Source organism: Rhinatrema bivittatum, chromosome 3, assembly GCF_901001135.1.
Source record: "Rhinatrema bivittatum chromosome 3, aRhiBiv1.1, whole genome shotgun sequence".
Classification (NCBI taxonomy): domain Eukaryota; kingdom Metazoa; phylum Chordata; class Amphibia; order Gymnophiona; family Rhinatrematidae; genus Rhinatrema; species Rhinatrema bivittatum.
The window spans coordinates 524914732-524938393 of record NC_042617.1 but is presented as its reverse complement, the minus strand read 5'-3'; the positions used below and the strand labels follow the sequence as shown (position 1 = coordinate 524938393).

The 23662-nt window shown below is 45.9% G+C and overlaps 1 protein-coding gene across 1 annotated transcript in view; it reads left to right on the top strand.

The window, feature by feature from the left end:
* Nucleotides 1-23662, top strand: part of HADHB (hydroxyacyl-CoA dehydrogenase trifunctional multienzyme complex subunit beta) — a 268881-nt gene that overhangs the window by 52663 nt on the left and 192556 nt on the right. Inside the window, exon 4 of the mRNA XM_029596902.1 lies at nucleotides 621-717. Within this exon, the coding sequence (XP_029452762.1) occupies nucleotides 621-717 (97 nt within the window). The remainder of the gene's footprint in view (nucleotides 1-620; nucleotides 718-23662) is intronic.

Below are 23662 nucleotides of genomic sequence, written 5' to 3'. Positions count from 1 at the left end.
AAATTTGGAAACATTTATTGAAGACAAATCAACATGATGTTTAATGGAGATTTTGTGTGCTGGAAGGGACAATAGATCTTAATAGACTGTGTGTTTCCTTTATAAATGTAATGTGCATATTTTTCTTTTTGTGGTCCCAAGTAATGTGGACTTTATCAAGTATGATCTTTTGATTTATTATATTATTTTGCCTGTTTTCTTGATATGCTTTGTTTTTTGTATCATATTCTATATGATTTAATAAGCTTAATAAAGGAAATATTTTAAAAAAAAAGCTAGAAAATGAGATTCACACAAAAATACCACAAAGTTGGACTTCCTTATACTTGTTTACAAATAAATAACCATGGCCCTCACCTTTTTATTTTCCTTTCCTTTGTCTAAAACTGATCAGTTATAACACAGCTACTCCTAATTTGGACAACCATGGTGAGGTGTATAGTTTCATCACTTTTACATTGCCTTTTAAATGCTAAATTTAAAACTAAGAGAACAATCTTCACATTTCATAAAAAAGTTTTGTGTAAAGGATGTACATAAAATTCTCATTTATGAGATACTTCATTTTCTGACATGTACATGGTTTAGTAATTTACTAATTGTTTGTTTTCTTTAAACAGTTCAGGCTAAGAGTAAGAAAACGTTAGCAAAGTCTGGAGTAAAGAATGTTGTTGTAGTGGATGGGGTTCGTACTCCTTTTTTGCTGTCAGGTACCACGTAAGTGTTTATATTTTTAATAGTAATTTCATATATCTTGTACTCATAACTATAATATATTCATACATTTTTCAAAAGGAATGGGAAGAATACATCTTTTCTCGGACCTAGGATTGATTAAGCATATTTAATGTCAAAATTCTCTACAGAATTCATGCCACCTTTGCTCTTAACTGTTTTCTGACCATATGTATGACTTCTTTTAAAGTGTCACTCTTCTTTTATAGTATTACTCACTGTAATCCACTTTGGACAACATTGTTGAATGCATGCAAAACCTAAGAGTTTTTAAATAATTAATAAAATAATCCCCATTATACTTGAGAATGCTAACGTTGGCATCTTAAAAGAATTAAAATGACCAGTGTATTTTAAAGTTAAATTTTTTGGAGACTGTGGCATTGCACATCACTGGCTGCTTTATTTTATATTGTCCAGCAGGAGTGTGATACATGAAATAGAATTTGCCTCAGTGTATTTCCTAGCATGTAGCAGATGGACTCAGGACCAATGGGTATAGTGTACTCCTGTTAGCAGTTGGAGACGGATCATATTTCAATCTGACGTCAGCCCCTAGTACATATATCCCTGCAGTAAGGGCAGCCCTTCAGTATTTTCCATCTCTATAGCAGTTAGGGACTATCTGAACGCTCTTACAGCGTTAGAACCAAATTCAAAGAAGAAAATCCAAATTTTAAAGAAGAAACCTACCAGAAGACGAGCCCCTCTCTCCTGCGGTGATACCCTCTGGTCCCTCCCCCCAGTTGAGATTCCCGAGGTGATTTCCGTGGTCCCTCGGAGGTAAGCCTCGGTCCAGCGGCCGAATCGCAGCGAGGACCTAGCCCCCGATCCTCAGGTGCAGCTGAGAGGCAGCGGGTGCACCCTCGAGCGCAGCGGTGAAGGTATTTGCCCTCTCCCCCCACAGCCGGAGACCGCCCGGGACGAAATCGGGAAGCGCCGAAGACAAGGTAAGGTAGAAATCTTCTGCTTGAATCCGGTCTCCAAGGATCGAAGAGGAGCACAGGTCACCGGCCGGGACCAGTGCCACCGGGTTGATCCACCCTAGCAGAGCCAGGCCCCAGCTATTTCCGAGGGTCTACCCACATGGAGACCCTCCATGGGGGGTTGCCATATTGCCCGCGTGCTCGCCGTCGCCATCTTGGCCCTATTCGCCGCACCATTCGCCGTTCGAGAGCGCACAATTCGAACTAGACGCACAAAGCGCTTGTGCGCATAAACTTACACGCACATAAAACCTTGCACTCATAAGTTGCGCGCATAGAGCCGGGCGCATATCTACGGCTGAACGCACAGCTGCGCGCACAACTACACGCTCATCTTAAGCGCACCGGAGCGCATAAGAGCTTATGCACCGACAGCCATGGCACCTCCAGAAACAGAGATAAAGGCTCAAGGCCTCTGCCCAGCATGCCACATCAGAGCCGCACAAAGCGAGGAGGCCGCCCTGTGCATGCAGTGCGAAGAGGCCCTGGGAGACCCAGTCCCATCCAGGGCCGAGTTCTAGCTCCTCAGGGAGTACCCCGGACCTAGCCAGGGGGACCTCCCCACAGACGGGGACCCCTAAGGAACCAGCACCCCTCAGCTTTGACCCAGCATCGATCTCATGGGTGGAGTTCAAGGGGATTCATGCCTTTGTTCAAATGCAAACTGAACCTCAGGCTGACCAGCCACATGCTCCACAGGAAGACCCTCATGCCCCAGACCCTTCAAGACCTAGGCATAGGCTTCCACTACCCAGAAGCCCCACCTATGGGGACTCTGACATCTCTGAGGAGGAAACCGAACCCTTAGAAGAGGGGGAGCTCCCCCCGGGGACAGAGCCTCACCGAACCATGAGACGCTTCTTCACAAAGGACGAGCTCCCGGACCTTGTCAACCAATGCCTGACGGAGCTCGCTATCCCGGGCCCAGGTACCTCGGGGGAACCTAAACCGAACCCCCTGCTGGAGGGTCTTCGACAGACTTCTCGTCATTTCCCTCTGTTACAAGCAGCACAGCAGCTGATTGTCCTGGAATGGAATACTCCGGAGTCCACCTTCAAGGGGGGACAAGCTCTGGCAGCCCTGTACCCCCTGGACCTGGCAACCAAAGATCTTCTTGCATGCCCAAGAGTTGAAACCATTGTCTGCACGATCTCCAAGCGCACTACCATACCAGTGGAGGGAGGAGCTGCACTCAAGGATGCACATGACCGGCGGCTGCAGTCCATCCTCAAACAGTCATTTGACGTAGCTGCTATGTCTCTACAAATTGTGGCTTGCTGCACCGTGGTGACACATGCCTGCTTATCACAAACCAGGAACAACACCCCGGGAGAAGACATGGAACCAGCAGTATCATTCCTCGCGAACGCTGCCTCCGACCTAGTGCGCACCGCGACCAGGGGAGTGTCCTCTGCGGTAGCGGCCAGGAGGCAACTCTGGCTCCGAAGCTGGTCGGCTGACACATCTTCCAAAACGCGCCTCATGAGGATGCCCTTCAAAGGATCCCTCCTCTTCGGCAGCGAACTAGAGAAACTGGCCGACAAATGGGGCGAGTCCCCATTGCCGCACCTACCGGAGGATAAGACTAAGAGAAACCAGCGACCCTTCCCCAGGTCCTCCAGGGGCAGAAGTTGACAGTGCTTCAATCCTTACAGGAGCAACTATCAAGCCCCCTGCCCTACAGGCAGGAATCAGTCCTTTCGGACCAAGCACAACAAGAGGGGAACCAGCTCGGGTACAGGCCCCAGCCGCACCCCACAATGAGATTCAGCCGACCCATCCAAGGGAAGAAGCCATAGGGGGCAGACTAGCCCTATTCTGCCGCAGATGGGTCGAGATAACTTCGGACAAGTGCATCCTAGCCATCATTCGGGAGGGGTACTACCTGGAATTTCTACGAATCCCTCCGGACAAGTTCGTGGAGTCCCCCTGCCACGACCTCTCCAAGAGGGCGGCAGTGGAAGCTACACTGTCCAGGCTCCTGGCCCTCGAGGCCATAACCCCAGTGCCTCCGCAAGAAATAAATACTGGGCAGCATTCCATTTATTTTATCGTCCCCAAGAAAGAGGGAACATTCAGGCCCATCCTGGACCTCAAGTGTGTCAACCGCCACCTCAGGATTCCCCGCTTCCGCATGGAAACCCTACAATCTGTAATAAGGGCGATACAACCAGGAGAGTTTCTCGCATCCCTGGATCTTTCGGAGGCCTGCCTACACATCCCAATTCATCAGGATCACCAGCGTTACCTATGCTTCAAAGTCCTGAACCGTCACTACGAGTTCCGGGCTCTACCCTTCGGGTTAGCCACAGCACCCTGGACGTTCACCAAGGTAATAGTAGTGGTGGCGGCAACACTGAGGAAGAAGGAATCCTCGTTCACCCTTACCTGGACGATTGGCTGATCAGGGCAAAGTCACCGGAGGAAAGCCGCCAAGCAACCAGCAGAGTCATATCTCTACTGGAGAGCCTAGGATGGGTGGTCAACACAAACAAAAGCTCCCTACAGCCCTCGCAGTCGCTGGAATACCTAGGAGTCCAATTCGACACCAAAGAGGACAAGGTCAGCCTGACCTCCACAAGGAGATCAAAATTGTGGAACCGGCTGCAAACCTTGCTAAATGATCCTCGTCCCACGGTATGGGATTACCTGCAAGTCCTCAGGCTGATGGCATCCACCCTGGAAGTGCTGCCATGGGCGCGAGCCCACATGAGGCCCCTACAGTGCTCACTCCTATCACAGTGGAGCCCACGGTCCCAGAACTATACCGTATGTCTATCACTCATGGGCAGAATTCGGACCCAACTATGGTGGTGACTGCAGGCCAGCCATATGAGCCGGGGATCAAGGCTATCCTCCCCAACCTGGACCCTACTCACCACAGATGCCAGTCTACAAGGATGGGGAGCACACTGCGAGGAGTTAACCGCCCAAGGGCAGTGGAACGCAGAAGAGGCGAGATGGAACATCAACCGCCTAGAAGCGCGGGCAGTCAGACTAGCCTGTCTGCGGTTCGCTCACAGACTCCGAAACAAATGTTGGTCAGAGTAATGTTGGATAATGCCACGAAAGTGGCCTACATCAACTGGCAGGGGGGAACCAGGAGCCAACAGGTGTCCCTAGAAATAGATCCCCTGATGGCGTGGGCGGAAGCAAACCTCCAGGAAATCTCTGCCGTCCACATCGCCGGGAAAGACAAAATCACAGCAGACTTCCTCAGCAGGGAAAGTCTAGACCCAGGAGAATGGAGGCTGTCGTCCGCAGCCTTCCAATTGATAGTGAATCGGTGGGGGACACCAGACATGGACCTTCTGGCAAGCAGATCCAACGCCCAAGTATCCAGATACTTCAACCGCAGACAGGAACCGCAGTCCCAAGGGATCGATGCCCTGGTACAGACCTGGCCACCGGGGATTCTACTTTATGCCTTCCCGCCGTGGCCCCTATTGGGCGTGATCATTCACAAGATACAACTACACAAGGGACTAGTTCTTCTGGTGGCTCCGGATTGGCCAAGAAGACCCTGGTACGCAGACATGAGAAGACTGCTGGCAGGGAACCCTCTACCCCTGCCCCCACACAGGGACCTGCTACAACAAGGTCCGATCCTCCACGAGGACCCAGCTCAATTCTCTCTTACGGTCTGGCCATTGAGAGGGCCCGCCTGAGAGAGAGCGGATGCTCGGGGGCGGTAATCGACACCCTCCTCCGAGCACGCAAGTTCTCCACATCGGTAACGTACATAAGGATCTGGAGAGTATTTGAAGCCTGGTGCGAAGACCACAACATCAAGCCACACTCATTTAAAGTTCCCGTGATCCTGGAATTCTTACAGAATGGACTACAGAAGGGTCTGTCCCTCAACTCCATCAAGGTACAAGTGGCCGCATTGTCATGCTATGGCTGCAAGAGCGAGGGCGACAGCATAGCTTCTCACCCGGACATGTCACGCTTCCTGAAAGGAGTCAAACACATTTGCCCACCACTAAAGTGGCCGGTACCTCTGTGGAATCTCGATCTCGTTTTGGACTTCCTAGCGGGAACCGCCTTCAGACCCCTCCGAGGCCTGCCCTCCACCTGTTAACCTTAAAGATGGTGTTCTTGCTGGCAGTGTGTTCAGCCCGCCGCATCACGGAACTACAAGCACTGTCCTGCCGTGAGCCGTTCCTCAGGCCCACCCCGGGATCCATCCAACTATGCACGGTTCCCTCCTTCCTCTTCAAAGTGGTCTCACACTTCCACCTCAACCAGACATCTCGCTACCAATGACTGATGGCTTGAAGAATTCGGAAGAAGCCCGTAGCCTACGTCACCTCAACATCGGCAGACTCCTATCCAGGTACCTGGAAATGTCGGAACCCGTGCGAAGAACGGACCACCTTTTCGTCCTTCACAGCAGAAAGAGACAAGGGGAAGCAGCCTCGCGGGCAACCATCGTCCGCTGGATCAAGGAAGTCATCAAGGCGGCCTATGTAGAAGCTGGCAAGCCACCACCTCTAGAGGTCAAGGTTCATTCTACCAGAGCCAGGTCAGAAACTAGAATGCTGTCACCTGCCGAAATCTGCAGGGCGGCTACATGGTCCTCCATCCATACTTTCTCCAGATTCTACCGTCTGGACGTTCAGGCTCGGGAGGACACGGCATTTATGTTCAAATATTTATATATTTACCTTTGTTAAATGTATAACGCTTATATAACCCTGTTAAATGTATAACGCTCCGGCGTAAGTTCCTGTTCACTGTACACCGACGTGATATCTTTGATGAGCGGTGGTATATAAAAAATTATAAATAAATAAATAAATAAATTTGCAAGGGCAATACTAAGTGGACCACGGGCAGCCTCCCACCCGGTTCGGGAGTAGCTTTTATATATCCCATTGGTCCTGAGTCCATCTGCTACACGCTAGGAAATGGAGAAATTACTTACCTGATAATTTTGTTTTCCTTAGTGTAGACAGATGGACTCAGCATCCTACCCTTGGCTGCCGTTATGCATGGTCTTGCAAATAATCAAGGGTAAGCCATGTTTTCATTTACCTAGGGTATCCACCTTACCGGGTGTCGACGCTTTCCGGTTGAGTACACTGGTGGTCTCCAGCTATAGTCAATCAACCAGTTCAAATAAATCAAGTTAATCAAGTTTTAACGTTTAACCAAGTTATGAAGTTATCCAAGTTAACCAAATTATTAAGTTAATCAATCAGTCAGTCACACATATATCCACAGTGCTTTTCGAGGAGAATACTGAAGGGCTGCACTTCCTGCAGGGGTCTATGTACTAGGGGCTGACGTCAGATTGAAATCTGATCCGTCTCCAACTGCTAACAGGAGTGCACTATACCCATTGGTCCTGAGTCCATCTGTCTACACTAAGGAAAACGAAATTATCAGGAAAGTAATTTCTCCATTTTGGAGCTCTTTGAATCTTGACTTGCTACTCAGGTGGTACTTTAAGGGTCACAAAATGGATACCACTAATTTATACAGTACTGAAACATCCGGTGTATAGCAATTTGGAACATTTATTTATATTTTATTTACTTCACATCTTTTCACTGGTAACTCAAGGCATGTAATATTTACCTAGCCTTTGGAGAAAAGGATGTGTAAATATGAACGTCAAGATTTTCCCTTAGCTGGGATCCAGTAATCACTGAATGGTGTGCTTCAATATTAGAGCACAGGAGGTGAAAGGCGAGAGTCCTAGGCTTCAGAAAACTAACTTTGTTAAAATAAGGGAGTATCTCAAGGATAATCTAGGGGAAGTAGAAGAGCAGTGGGCAAAACTAAAAGGAGATATACGGGCAACTAACTTTTCTCAGAGGGCAAGCATGTTGGCAGTCCTTGCACATGGGTGACATCATCAGATGGATCCCATCACAGATAACTTGTTAGAATTTGAGCCTCTTTGAGCATGCTCGGCATACATTGTACCAAGTATCCACATTGGGTCCCTTCAGTCTCATTTTCCATGGAGTCTCGTATGTCGTGGCAAGATTGTCTGTCTCTGTCTCTCTCTCTCATTTTTTTTTATAACTACTTAAGCTGTCTTTTTGTGGTTTTTTTCAGCAATTGCGATAGACAACCTCCCGCTTCTGTCCTTACCATTGTAGCCAGGTTTTTCAGTGTTTTGGATAAGTTTTTTTTCTTTCACAGTCCTTTCCCTGCTGGTCATCATAGGCCGCTGCCATAGAGTTCAATGTTGTGTCCCATTTATTTTGAGTCAATATGTCCACATCCAGGTTTGTCATGCCCCCGGTATTCAAGGACTATGTCAATCATGGACCCCCATGATTGATGTATCCTCTGCCTGGGGGCATCATACAACATCCCTTAAACAAAAAGCATGATACTACACCTCTGATGCAACTCCAACATTGCTCTCTGCTTCAACAGCAGGGAGTGAAAGGAAATTTGACTCAAACAGAAACCAACAAGAGCCCTGACTTTGGTGGTCTGAGTAACTGGTAAGTATGGGAAACTGATAACTATGGAAGCTTGCTGGGCAGACTGGATGGCCCACTAGGTCCTTTTCTGCCATCACTGTGTTTATCTGGGATTGCAGCAGGTGTACCCATGTGACCCCCTAAAGGGTGTATGATCCAGCTCAATAAGATGGAATGACTCTTCGAGCCAGAGAAGACTTGCCCATTGGCATCGAGGAGCCACATCAAGCTATTGATATCTGTGGGATTGTCATTTCTGTCTGTGTAGGAGGCTGCTAGGGACGCCGGGGACAGCCCATTGTCTGCCTTCTCCAGTTGAATACATCAGGTTCATTGTCGTTGGTTTTGGCACCAGGGAAGGACCAATCCGAGCTTCAAGGGAAGCCGAAGAAGCTTTGGCATTGGTCCCCGTCGATGCACACTGCTTGGCACAGGGATGCACCAGCTTCTCCTGTGATGCCCCCAAAGTGTCCTCATGAGGAGATCTAAAACTCCATCAATACCTGGGGTTAGAGAGGGTTTCTATCAGTTACGATGCCCGCCACTGAGGATGTGGTTCCCAGTTGGCCTTGGCATCAGCGCTGTTTGAGGAGGAGTTGGAGAGATGCGTGTAGATGGCTTTGGAGAAGACAGTGTGGAGCCTCGGCATTGGGGTATTAAAGGCACAGAGACCCGCACCGTCCCTCCTCAAGCCGCTGTTCGAATCCCTGCATGTGCTCATCGGAGTGTTACTGTTGCAGCCTGTTTTTGGTTCCTGGGTCATCGGCGGTGCCACCAACCGATCCGGCACTTGTCCACAGTTCCTTGGAAGAGGAAGCTCAGCTGGGGACTGGGAGTTGAGTTGATGCATATAATGCTGGCCAGAGGCCGAGCACCTACTCGTCCCCTCCTTCATGCAGTGATGACAAGGGCCCATATGACTCCTCCGATGTTTCTGACAGTGCAATATGTGGTCTCCTCTCAATGACAGAAGGAAGTCTCCACTGGATGATCTCTCCTTCACAGATTTTGTCCTGGTGATGACAGAAGCCATCCCATTTCAGTTGCAGACTGAGGAGGATACCAACACAAGATGCTGGATATCCTCCAGTACGTGTAGCCTCCCAAGAAGATTGTGGCAGTCCCAGTACATGAAATCCTTGTGGAGTTACTGATGAGGATGTGGGAACCCTCCCTCTCAGTTCCTCCCGTTAACAGTAAGGCAGATGCGATTTATCTTGTCCAGAAGGCTCTCAGATTCGATAAGCATCCCTGAAGGCTTCCCACTATGTCCTGTGACCTCAACACGGCTTTAACTCGCCCGATGAAAGCTCTTCGAGTCTCTGTGCTCCTGTGATCTGAAGAACCTGACCTGGAAGGTCATATTTTCGGTGGTGATCACTTCAGCTCGTAGGGTCAGCGAGCTCCAGGCCTTAGTGATTTATCCACCTTACACTAAGTTTTTCCATGATAGGGTGTTATGCGCAAGACCACCCTAAGATCCTGCCTGAAGGTGGTGTCTGACTTCCATCTTAATCAGTCGATCATCCTGTCAACATTTTTTTGCAGGCCCCTTTTGCACCAAGGCAAATGAGCCCTGCATAGTTTGGACTACAAGCGAGTCTTAGCCTTCTATCTGAAGTGGACAGAAGCTCCTAGATAGTCCATCCAATGTTTTGTTTCTTTTGACCAGAACAAGTTGGGGATTGCCATTGGCTAGCAGACTGCATCATCTCCTGTTATACCCATGTGGAATTGCATCTTGGGTGTCATGTCAAGGAAAATTCTGTTCGAACTATGGCAGTGTCGGTGGCTCACTTGCAAGCAGTTCCGTCAAAGAGATCTGCAGGGCTGCGATGTAGAGTTCAATCCACTCATTCACATCGCATTATTGTTTGGATAGGGATGGCAAATTTGTCCTTCAGAACTAGTTTAAGGTGTTTAACCCAATTCTGTTCTCGCCTAGGGCCTAATCTTTCTGTTCAGGCTGACCCCTCTTTGTTTCCAACAAAAGTTATTTTTCTGCCTGTTGGCAATTGTTTTGGGTGTTTTGTTGGTCCTCCTTTTTTTTGGGGGGGGGGGGATTTACCGATGTGTGAGGATTTACCGATGTGTGAGGACTGCCATCCTGCTTGTCCTCTGAGAAAGCAGAGCTGCTCACCTTAACTCACGAAAACCCCCTGCCACCTTTCGGAATTGGGTTTCCACTTTGTGGATTTTGTTTTATTTTATTTTATTATTTTAATCCTCAATTCTATGTTATAAGACTGAGGGGATCCTGTGTGGCATAATACATGCTGAGCATGCTTAGAGAGGCTCAGTCAAAGTTTTAGAAATTTTGACACATGTTTTCCGTGCTGGGTTCCATCCAGTGAAGTCACCCATGTTTGAAGACTGACATCCTGCTGTCCCTGGAGAACACCTGTTGCAGGTAAGCAACTTTGCTTTTTGTTAGAGTAAATAAAGGAAAGAGGAAGAAGAGGCTGCTATGTTTTTCTAAAGAAGTAGCTGAAAATGTAAGGGAGAAAAGGTTAGTGTTCATAAATTACATGAAATCACAGAAAGAGGAAGACGGGCAACAATATCTGGAGAAGCCGCGAAAGTAGTCAAGATACAAAAATGAAATTGGTAGAAAAAAATAGTAAATATGGTAAAACTGGGGGACAAGACTTTTTTTTTTTTTTTTTTTAAAGATATGTTCATGCTTGAAGTACAAAAGTGTCATTGTGAGACTTGGAGGTGAAGGGGAGGAAAACTTCTCATTTCTTATGAACTGGGCTTAACTCAGTGTTGAAGATCCATAACATCTCGTTCACTTAGGTCTTCACAGAGAGATTTACTTGAGATTCCTTAAATCCATCATGCACGTCTATATGAAACCAGCAAAAGAGCTTTCTCTATTTTGAATCCTACAATCTAGAATGTACTCCCTGAAATGATATGACTGATCACTTGTCCTAAGAGTTTTAAGAAGCTGCTAAAGACACATCTATTTAAATTAGCTGTTTCTGATGCAATTTGAATTTATTAGATTGTGCTTGCTTCAGCGTAGGAGGTATTCTGTTTACAGTTTCCATTCATATATAGTTTAATGTTACTGTGTTGTCTTATCTTTTATATCTGATTTGTTTTATCTATTTATGCTACCTTACTTGTTTTATTGTATATTTTGTTTTTACCCTCATTTTTTATGTTTTAATTAATCATATGTTTAATTTATAAAACATAAAATATGGTGGGTTGCTCGACCTGAGGCAGCATGGATTCACAAGGGGAAGGTCCTGTCACACAGTTCTGCTTGGATGACTAGAGAATTGGATCAGGGAAGAGCGCTCATTGTGATTTACTTGGATTTTTTAGTAAAAGGTTTGATTATGGTCCCACATAAGAGGCTCGTGAACGGAATGAGAAGCTTGGGAATGGGTGCCAAGGTAGTAGTGTGGATTGCTAATTGATTGACTGACAGAGGACAGGGTATAATGGTAAATGAAACCTACTCTGAAGAAAGAACATTACCTCTATGCAGATGATGTGCAGATATTGATCCCCATAAAAGATTCGCTGCAAAAAACGCTTGACTACTGGGAAAATTGCCTGAAGTCCATAAAAAGCCTCCTCTCTAGCCTGAACCTGGTTCTTAACGCATCCAAGACGGAAATCCTTCTTATATCCCCCGAACACTAGACCAACACCGACATTACGGCTCTGGACCCACAGATCTCTCAAACTAGAGATTTAGGAATTATACTAGACAATCATCTGAATCTAAAGAAATCAATTAATAATATCACCAAGGACTGTTTCTATAAGCTTCAAGTTTTAAAAAGAATCAAACCCCTTTTCCACTTCCAGGACTTTAGAACCATCCTTCAATCCACGTTATTTTCGAAAACAGACTACTGCAATTCCTTACTCCTGGGACTCCCCATTTCAGCCACAAAACCTATACAAATGCTCCAGAACGCAGCTGCTAGAATCCTAACCAATACCAACCGCCGTGCTCACATTACCCCCATCCTTCGAAACCTGCATTGGCTGCCAATAAAATATAGAATTCTATATAAAGTTCTCACGATAATCCACAAATCTATTCACCAACAGCTCACACTAGACCTTCAGAACCCTCTCAAACACCGCTCGTCCGAAAGACCCATCAGAGAAGCCTATAAAGGGACCCTTCAAGTCCCACCTTCAAAATACACCCGTCTAAAAACCACCAAAGAACGTTCCTTCTCCACAGCAGGCCCTGTCCTCTGGAACAGACTTCCGACTGACCTAAGACTGGAACCTTGCCTTCATACCTTTCGAAGACAACTGAAGACGTGGCTTTTCCTCCAAGCCTTCCCCTAGTCAAAATGGCACTTCGGACTCAGCTTAAGGAATGAGATAATTCTTATCTCATAACCAGTTATATATTATTGATTTGTTGCTAATTTCCGCTCTACCTTTCTTCCTGGCTACTTTAGCCCCCAAGTTCTATGCCCTTGTTTTATGTAATTTTGCTTGATTCAGCCTTCTTGTTTTTTGGTTACTCTTGTTTTTTTCCCCTAAGTTCCATGTAAACCGGCCTGATGTGAATTCTATTCGTGAAGTCCGGTATAGAAATATATATTAAATAAATAAAATAAATAAATGGAATGCCACAGAGATCGGTTTTGGGACCAGTTCTGTTCAATATCTTTGTGAGCGACTCAGCGGAAGGGATAGAAGGTAAATTTTGTCTATTTGCAGATGATACTAAGATCTGCAGCAGAGTGGATATGCCTGAAGGAACAGAGAGAATGAAAAGTGAATAAAGCTAGAAGAGTGGTTGAAGTTTTGGCAGCTGGAATTCAGTGCCAAGAAGTGCAGAGTCATGCATCTTGGGCGTGGCAATCCAAAAGAGCTGTATGTGATGGGCGGTGAAAGACTAATGCGCACAGACTGGGAGAGGGTCCTTGATGTGATAGTATATGATGATCTGAAGGTGACAAAGCAATGTGGCAAGATGATAGTTAAAGCCAAAAGAATGCTGGGCTGTATAGAGAGGAATAACTAGTAAGAAAATAGAGGTGATAATTCCCTTGTACAGATCCTTGGTGAGGCCTCACCTGGAGTACTGCATTTCATTACTGGTGCCCGTATCTCAAAAAGGATAAAAACAGGATAGAAGCGGTCCAAAGAAGAGCGACCAAAACTGTGTGGGGTCAGCATTGGAAAACTTATGAAGAGAGGCTGAAGGAACTGAATACGTATACCCTGGAAAGAGAGGAGGTGCAGGGGAGATATGATATAGACCCTCAGATACCTGAAAAGTTTTAATGATGCACAATCATCAAACCTTTTCCATTGGAAAGAAATCAATTGAACTAAGGGTCATGAAATGAATCTCCAGGGAAGATGACTTATAACCAGGAAATATTTCTTCATGGAGAGGGTGGTGAATGCTTGGAATGCCTTTTCGGAGAAGATGTTGAAGACGAAAACCATAAAAGAATTCAATGGGGCATGGGATAAACACTGTTGATCCCTTGTTGCTCCCTAAAGGCTAGAAGATAGAAATAAAGAAAATAATGCATGGGGGTAATTGAGGGTAACTTGCTGGTGTGGAAGTTCCTAACCTTAACAGATAAGCCTTGATATTGTTAATGCAACTCCATCATTACTCTCTGCTTCAATGGCAGTGGGAAAAGGGGAGTTGGATTCAGACAGCAACCAATGAGGACTCCGACTTTTATGGTTTGGGGAATAAATAAACATGGGGGTAACATGTACAGTGCAGCAGAGACTGGCATAAGCATAAACTTGCTGGGCAAACTAGGTGGATCATTTGGTCCTTTTCTATGTTTCTATAATGTATGTGAGCCACTTAGAACTTTATATAGGCAGCATACAAATATTAAAATAAATGAAGAGGCTGATGAGGAAAAAGTAAAATTGCTTAACAAATATTTCTGTTTGGTGTTCACTGTGGAAGGCCTGGAGTAGAAAAATATGTTCATGAGGAGCTAGCTAAACTTAAAATGGATAAGGTGATGGGGCCAGATGGAGTACCTCATAGAGTGTTAAGGGTACTTAGAGAACATAAGAACATGCCGTACTGGGTCAGACCGAGAGTCCATCAAACCCAACATCCTGTTTCCAACAGTGGCCAATCCAGGCCATAAGAACCTCGCACATACCCAAAAACTAAGTCTTATCCCAAGCTTCTGATGCTAGTAATAGCTGTGGCTATTTTCTAAGTCAACGTAATAGCAGGTAATGGACTTCTCCTCCAAGAACCTATCCAAACCCTTTTTAAACCCAGCTTCACTAACTGCACTAACCACATCCGCTGGCAACAAATTCCAGAGTTTAATTGTGCATTAACCTTTTATCATATCCCCCCCTCAGCTGTCTCTTCTCCAAGCTGAACAATCCTAACCTCTTTAGTCTTTCCTCATAGGGGAGCTGTTGCATCCCCTTTATCATTTTGGTCACCCTTCTTTATACCTTCTCCATCACAGCTATTTCTTTTTAGAGATGCGGCAACCAGAATTGTACACAGTATTCAAGGTGCGGTCTCACCATGGAGCGATACAGAGGCATTATGACACATTCCGTTTTATTCACCATTCCCTTTCTAATAATTCCCAACATTCTGTTTGCTTTTTTGACTGCCACAGCACACTGAACAGACGATTTCAATGTGTTATCCACTATGACGCCTAGATCTCTTTCCTGGGTGGTAGCTCCTAATATGGAACCTAACATTGTGTAACTATAGCATGGATTATTTTTCCCTATATGCATTACCTTGCACTTATCCACATTACATTTCATCTGCCATTTGGATGCCCAATTTTCCAGTCTCCCAAGGTCTTCCTGCAATTTATCACAATCCGCTTGTGATTTAACTACTCTGAATAATTTTGTATCATCTGCAAATTTGATTACCTCACTTGTCGTATTCCTTTCCAGATCATTTATAAATATATTGAAAAGTACGGGTCCCAGTACAGATCCCTGAGGCACTCCACTGCCCACTCCCCTCCACTGAGAAAATTGTCCATTTACTCCTACTCTCTGTTTCCTGTCTTTTAACCTGTTTGTAATCCCTGAAAGGACATCGCCACCTATCCCATTGCTTTTTACTTTTCCTAGAAGCATCTCATGAGGAACTTTGTCAAATGCCTTCTGAAAATCCAAATACACTACATCTACCGGTTCACCTTTATCCACATGTTTATTAACCCCTTCAAAAAAGTGAAGCAGATTTGTGAGGCAAGACTTGCCATGGGTAAAAGCCATGCTGACTTTGTTCCATTAAACCATGTCTTTCTATATGCTTTGTGATTTTGATATTTAGAACACTTTCCACTATTTTTCCTGGCACTGAAGTCAGGCTAACCGGTCTGTAGTTTCCCGGATCGCCCCTGGAACCCTTTTTAAATATTGGGGTTACATTAGCCATTCTCCAGTCTTCAGGTACAATGGATGATTTTAATGATAGGTTACAAATATTTACTAATAATTCTGAAATTTCATTTTTTAGTTCCTTCAGAACCCCGGGGTGTATACCATCCGGTCCAGGTGTTTTACTACTCTTCAGTTTTGTCAATCAGGCCTACCACATCTGGATTCACCCTGGTTTGATTCAATCCTTCTGAATCATTACCCTTGAAAACCTCCGGAACTGGTACCTCCCCAACATACTCTTCAGTAAACACCGAAGCAAAGAAATCATTTAATCTTTCCGCGATGGCCTTATCTTCTCTAAGTGCCCCTTTAACCCCTGGATCATCTAAAGGTCCAACTGACTCCCTCGCAGGCTTTCTACTTTGAATATATTTTTTAAAGTTTTTACTGTGTGTTTTTGCCTCTACAGCCAACTGTTTGAAACCTCAGACAAGAAAGACCAATAAAGACCAGCTCTAAAAGTCAAATAGAGAAGTTTAATATAAAGAAAGGTGTGGTTTCTTTAGGAGTAGCAAGCGTTACAAGCAAGTGGTGTAAGCTCAAACCTATTCAGTGATTTATCGTTCGTGCACAGCTTTATAAGGGTTTGCCTTCAGCCAATCACCAGGTGTCTGCGTTTCCCTGCCCCTTATCCCATGTCCAATTATTAAAATATGTACTTGCCCTGCGACTAGGGGTGTTCGCGTTCCCGCTCGTGCTGCCTGTGACGTACGCAGAAGCTGGTTTTCTCTTCTTTGTCTGTTTAAGTTTCGTTTTCCTTGTTCTGACGTTCTCATTGCTTCATCATTCATACATTCACCCCTTTGAACGGTTTCGCCTAGGAACCCTTCACACCTATCTGCGTCGCACATCGCCTGTCTTAGGTTGTTCCGCCTGACCAAGGCTATTCCTTAGTGCAGTGGTCTCAACCTTTTTTCTGTCGGGACACACCTGACAGATGGTTCTCACATGCGTGACACACTGACCCATGATCGTCACGGGGCTAGATGTAAAAGTTCAGTTTGCATCCACGGGAACCCCCCTGACCCACAATAATGGATGTAAAGCAGAATTATGACATTCCCCATACAACTCACCCTACAAAAAAGATATTCTGGTTCTGGTGTCATCTCAGTAACAGCAACTCAAACTCCTTCTACTTCCAGGCTCAATAGCCCTACTTATGAAAAGACAGCAGTTTACCACCAATGCATGTCCTCTTGAGAAAACACAACAAATAAGACTGATAAAACTCTTACATGCTAGTAAAATATTTCATCTCGGTAACAGACACAGAACCGACCTAACATACTCCCAGGATCTGTAGTAATGCACATAAACTAATCCACACACATTTACACTTGTATTATGGAATACACTCAAATAGGAGCAACCCTATCTATGAAAAGGCAACAATATAAATATTAAATCAGGCCCTAAAAACCAATACACCTCTTATTAGGAAAACAGAACTAGCAAGCAGCTATAGATCCCCACACAGAAATAATTGTAAAACTATACTAATAAGCAGAATAAATGTTTCTAAATAGCTATGAACAGAATAACATCCAACAATTAAAAACTATTAAAAACTATTAAAAAATTCTCCAAACACCAATAAAATATTTCAAAAAAAGCAGACACATCACATAATATTAAATAATTAAAATGGCAGTCAATCAAGAAAAATAAACTTAAAAAGCCACCTTTACTTACCCCCTCCAGCAGCTCTCCTGCTCCTCTTCCATGCAGGCCGTAGCACACAGCAGAAGCAGCAGTAGAGGCTAAGCTCTATACTCATGGTCCTCTTCCTTAATGCCCATGTCTCTCACACACACACACCATACCAGTCATGCCCCCATGACCAGTTTCTGTCTCTCACACAGTAATCATCTCCCAGTCTTTGACACACACACCAGTCACCTTCCTGAACAGTTTCTCTCATGCCATACACACACACAGGCTTCCCACTCCCGTGTTCTACTTACATATACGGGCTTCTCACTCTCATAATCACTTTCTCTGTCTCACACACACTCACCAGTCTCCCATGCTTGTTCTCTCCACATGCACAGGCTTCTCATTTCTATAATCACTTTCTTTCTCTCTCTCTCTCTCTCTCTCTCTCTCTCTCTCTCCTCTCTCTCTCTCTCTCTCTCTCTCTCTCTCTCTCTCTCTCTCTCTCTCTCTCTCTCTCTCTCTCTCTATCTCTCTCTCTCTCTCTCTCTCTCTCTCTCTCACACACACACACACACCAGTCACCTGATCTCTCTCATGCATACACACACACAGGCTTCTCACTCCCATGCTGTGTCTCACACACACACAGGTTTCTCACTCCCATGTTCACTCTCTTCACATGCACAGGCTTCTCATTCCCATAATCACTTTCTCTCTGTTACACACACATACATACACACACACACATACATACACACACACACCCACCAGTCTCTCTCTCATTTCCATGCTCGCTCTCCACTGCACAGGCTTCTCATTCCCTGAATCACATTCTTTCTCTCATATTCACACACACCAGTCTCTTTCTCTCACACACCCCGTCACCTTACCAACCAGTCTCTCGCTCTCATGCATGCACACACACACACAGGCTTCCCACTCCCATGCTCTTTCTCTCACATAATCAGGCTTCTCACTCCCATGCTTTTTTTCACACACACACACACCCCCTCCCCCCCAACACCAGGCTTCTTACGCCCTTGCTTTCTCACATACCCAGATTTCTCACTTCCATGCTTTTTCTCTCTCTCACACACACACACACATCAGTCATCTCCCTGAGCAGTCACTTTCATTGTCTCTCACATACACACACACACACACACACACATCAGCTCTCTGACCAGTTTCTCTCACTCACAAACGTGCTCTCAATCACACGCAGGCTGGCTGCTTCTTTCTCTCACTCACTTCCTTCCCCCCCCTGGAGCACAAATGGAAACTGCAGCAGCCTCCTCCTCCAGCCCCCGCAAGCCAAGAAAGTAGAATCCCAACGACCGCGGGAGGCTCAAGCTGCTCTCTCCTTTCTTGATTACCGGCTGCTTCGATTGCCCGGGGGCCGATGACGCTGCAGCCGCCGCTGCTACTTTATCACGCGGCACGGGCCGGCTCTTTCTCCTTCCCGCGCACCGCGTATCACTTCCTGTTCCGGGTCACGGGGGGGGGGGGGGTGCGGGAAGAAGAAAAGGCCCAGCCAGAAGTGCCACAGCTTCTTTTAGCGCCGCTGCCGTTCCCGCTGGGCTTGAACGTGCTGATAGCCCGGCGGCAACGGCAGCAAGGAAGAAAGAGCAGCGGGAGAGACCCGGAGCACGCGACACACTACCCGGTGCTTGGCGACACACTAGTGTGTCGCGACACACCGGTTGAGAACCGCTGCCTTAGTGGCTAGAGACTTACCCGTCTTTGTACCAATGTGCTCTTTTTTCACAGATGGCTATTTCTTAAGGTAGGGAACGGTGTATTGATGTCATTAGAGTCCAAGAACATCAGGTTCAGGGTTTCTGCTTGATTTAACATGATCCGTGCGCTAGTCTGGGTTACCAACATTTCAGACACTTGATCTCGACATCTTCGTAGGCAGATACAGAGGCATGGTAGACACCAAGTCCTAGCAAAGCAATTGTACATACAGAGCCAATCAGAATTTTCAAACCTGAGCCTAATCCAGAGAACCATGATCCAAGGGATCCAAAAGGATCACTGACTTCGAATCCTTTCCATGTCTGCATCGGTACGTGAGCAATAGACGTCATGTTTCGGGTGATCTCTTCGATTACTTCACCTTTGTCGTCTATTTGTAGGCAACAGTTACTGAGGTTAAACTTTCCGCATAGCCCTCCTCCTGAGGCTAGTATGTAATGTAACTCTAGACTGTTCTGGTAGATGGCATTCCGGAAACACTTTTGCTGTGTAGCTAGTATTCGCAGTGCTTTTGCAGTTTCATTAGTAATTATCTCAACAACAGCTTGTAATCTTATAATGCAGTTTAACATATATATCGGGGTTCTGTAACCCCAGGAGCCATCCTGAGCCCAGGAGGCAGGATCGTAATAGGCCACGATATGCTCTGGAGGCCATTCATCATTCTTCCAATTACCTATCTTAAGATCTTGTTTCCTTCTTGAGCCGGAGTAGGTGCTGTACAGGGGTATTCCTAATTGTTGACCCATCTTTAGGGGGATTAGGAAAAATGAGGGACGAATGGTACTTGTGGTACAGGTTCCAAGCCATCCCTTTGGTAAGGAAGAGTGTGCGTAGGTGCCACATATCCAATATAATCCTTGCGGAGCAAGCCAGCTCGGAGGAGTTGATCCATCTTTCAGGGAAAGGAAAGGCTCACTTTCCCAATCGGTAAAGTTCAGGGTTACGGAAGAATTGGGCCAATGAGAGATCATCATTTGAGCTTTCGTGGTATAGTTGAGTGAGGATTGTGACAAGCAAGAGGAATTGCCTACAGCTATAGTATGCATTGTTGTGTAAGGCCTATGGATACACCATGTTGCAACAATGGGTTGGCCAATATCCACTGTGCTTTCCCATATCTCGGTGGTAATTGAATATTAGAGGCGTTATAAGGAGTCTTCCAATCCCATTCTTTCGCTTCCGAAGGCCAATTATCTCCCATGTTGGTACTTTCGCAAACAAAACAATTACAGACATTTAGGGACGTCGTTATAGCATTGGCAAGATCAATAAACAGGTTTCGGACGGTCTGGGATATGGGAAAAGGTTCTTGGACATGCTGATAGAATTCCTGAGATCAGACGAGATCGGGCATATTCAGGGCAGTGTGGCCGTAGGCAATTCCTTAAAGATGGCGTAATGATCCAACGGACTCTTACGGGTAGTAACCTTCTGAATGTAAAAGAGCCCTCCTGGGTCGGTTCCCGTGGCATAGATTCGGATGCCAAAAATGTTTGCCCCATGTGCGGAGGAATTCAGATGGTTTGAAAAGGGTAAACTTAACCTTATTACAAGTGTTCAGGGTGCAGCTTGACAGGCCCGGTACTAATGTTAAGGAAGCTGACTTATTTGTAGTATGCCAAGTGGCGAAGGCAACGCAATCCCAATATCCACAATAGGAATGCGCTATCGTGGAGGCACAATGGTTCTTGGTTCTGTATGTATGGGCCACTGTTGTGGACAGAAGAACTTATGGTTATGCATGCAAGTGTGGTGCCATTCTAGGGAACTACCACAGGTCTGAATAAAATCCCAGTCCGGGATCAGGGAACATACCTCAAAGATAAGGGAAGCAGGCTTATCAATGGGGGGCAGTAAGACAGATGCTAAGACCTGTCCCTGGGATGAGCTTCCTTTGTGAACTTGCAGCCATTGTTGGGCTGGATTTTCAGTGGGATCAAAACAAGTGGTCTCTCCTTTATGTGTGCACACACTGTACTGGGTGGAATTATATGTACAATGCATGACGGTCCCTTGACATTCGTACCTTGTCTTATATAGCAATGTGGAAGTTTTAGTCATACCATCTATGGTTATTGTGATACAAGCATTACATGAGGTCGGATCGGTGCTTATGCATATGGGTGACACAAGTATACCAACCAGGAGGGATAACCTAGCAGAGCAATTGAACATCATTCTTGATTACAAAACTTGTATACCAAACTGGAAATACAGGAGTAGACCAAGGGAGGTGAAAATAACAAAAAGGATCAATATAACACACATCCAGGTATCAAAAGAAAGGGACAGAGGTTGGTGAAACATTTCAGTCCGGGTCATCAAACGGGAGCAATTGTCCTTGAGAGTCCACATCGTGATCTGGATCTGTTAGCTGTGGTTGTGGGCGGATGTCTTTTAAGATGAGTCCACACTGTGTCTTGTCCTAATTTAACGGTTGTCGGGGCAACAGCAGAAACAGGAAAGGGTCCCACGTACACAGGGTCTTTCCAACTCTTGTGCGTGTAGTTCTTCCTCCACACTAGATCACCGACCTTTATAGATGGGAGGTGTTCCGAGTCGGACCGTTTCTCATCCAGGGTACCTGCAAAGGAATAGATGTAGGTTAGAGCAGCACATAGATTCTTCCAATATGCGGGGAGACTATCCATCATAGCCATACTGGGGGTTACCCAAGGCATAACCCTACCTGTTTGTAACTGGAATGGTGACAAACGCAAATTGGAAATGGGCACGTTTCGCAAGTATAGTAATGCCCAAGGCAAACAGTCTAACCAAGTACTTTTGGTCTGTTCCATAAGTAGCCGCAATCGGGTTTTTAATAACCCATTATATCTCTCTACGAGACCGTTGCTCTGGGGCCTGAAAACTGCCACTCTGCAGTGGTGGCATCCCAGTAATTGCGTAATAGCGTCCACCAATTTGTTGACAAAGTGGGTGCCGTTGTCTGTAATGATGCAGTATGGAAATCCATGCCGTGGAATGATTTCTTGACACAGAGCTTTTGCCATAGCATCACTGGTCTCATTTCTGCAAGGAAAGGCTTCTATCCAATGCGAGTATCTGTCAACACAAACCAAAAGATATCGACGATGACGTTCTCTGGTTCCCATATCTGTAAAATCACAGTGCCATTCTATACCTGGACCTTGAGGTCGTGGGATATGTCCAGGGTTGACAAGGGGCCCTCTTCATGGGATGTTACCGGTACAAATGTGGCACATTTGTACAGTTTCATGGCATATGGTGCGAATTTTCGGGTTCCACCATGCAGACAATAGTTCTTCTATAAGCTGTGTGGTAGGCCTATGGGCCAGGTAGGTGTAAGCTAGAGGCGATATGCTTAATTGCTGTCAAGGGTAAGCTTGGCTTTCCTGATGGATGGGTATACAGGAAACAGTCCTCACTGGGGGTGGCTGATAGGCGTAACCATTCTTCAATCTCAGCACCAGTTGCTTCTTGCTGAAACTGGTAAGCGGTTCGTATGGGGGAGGGAACATCATCTTCTGGGTACCACAAGGGCGTTTCCTCATCTTCTCAGAATGGGCCATGAGGGTGGGTTTCTTGTGCTATTGCCTATGCTCTGGAACGGGTGGTGACCATGATACGATATGGGCTAGGCGTACTATCTTTGTCGTTGTCTGAGGTCTTGCATTTTCTGTCGACTAAATGATTACCGAGGGCCTACCAGGATGATGTCTGCTTCTGGTGACCCTTGACCCAAGTTATAGCGACGTGTTCTCCTCTCTCACTAAATTCTTCTAAGGATGTAAATAGTTTTTGCCATATTTTCACACTGTTGAGGGAGGCGCCTGTACTCGTTATCATCCCTCTCTTTTTCCATTTGTGGCGGTGCTGGTGTAATGAGGAAAAGACGAAACGTGAGTCTATGTAGATGGTCACAGGGACTAACGGAGAACAGTGTTCCAGTAAATGGGCCAAGACCCATGTTACTGCAATTAACTCTCCTTCTTGAACACTTGTGTCCGGGGGCAAGGAAAACACGTGTTTCTTCCCTACCGTGTCAGATTGTGGCAAAAGATGGCGAGCAGCAAAACCAGTAGAAGTCAGGAGGGTCCCTCCAGTGTCTGTAAACCAATATTCACCAGTTTCTAAGGGGGTGGCAAACAAGTGAAGGTCATCCGGCTCGGGGATTTGCTGGGTACAAGTATGTGGTTGAGCATCAAAAGGATCCGTAGCCGTCAGTATTTTATCCAAGGAAGCAGAGGTAGCAGGGACCATCTTGCCCCATGGTTGTAGAGAGGTAGCGGAGGAGGTCAAGATGGCTTTGTATTTTCCAGTGTGAGAAACCGTCAGTCATTTGAGAAGTGGTAAGAAGGAAACTTACATCATGGCGAGTATGGAGAATCACCGTGGCATATGGGATATAATGGTCCAATTTTTCTCACGCGGCGGTGCAAGCAACTACTCCCCTTTCACAGGTAATCATTCCTAGCTCAACTGGGAAGAATTTTCCAGAAAGGAAAATAACAGCTTCCATTTGGTCCTGTGTACCAACAGCAGACCAAATGTGGTGGCCAGCGATAGCCCAGAGATGCAAGGACTGGGTATGCTGGTAGGCGAGTAAAGTATTGGCTTGCATAGCTTCAGTGATAAGGACTTTCAGGCGGGACGTGTCTTGCCCCTGTGTAT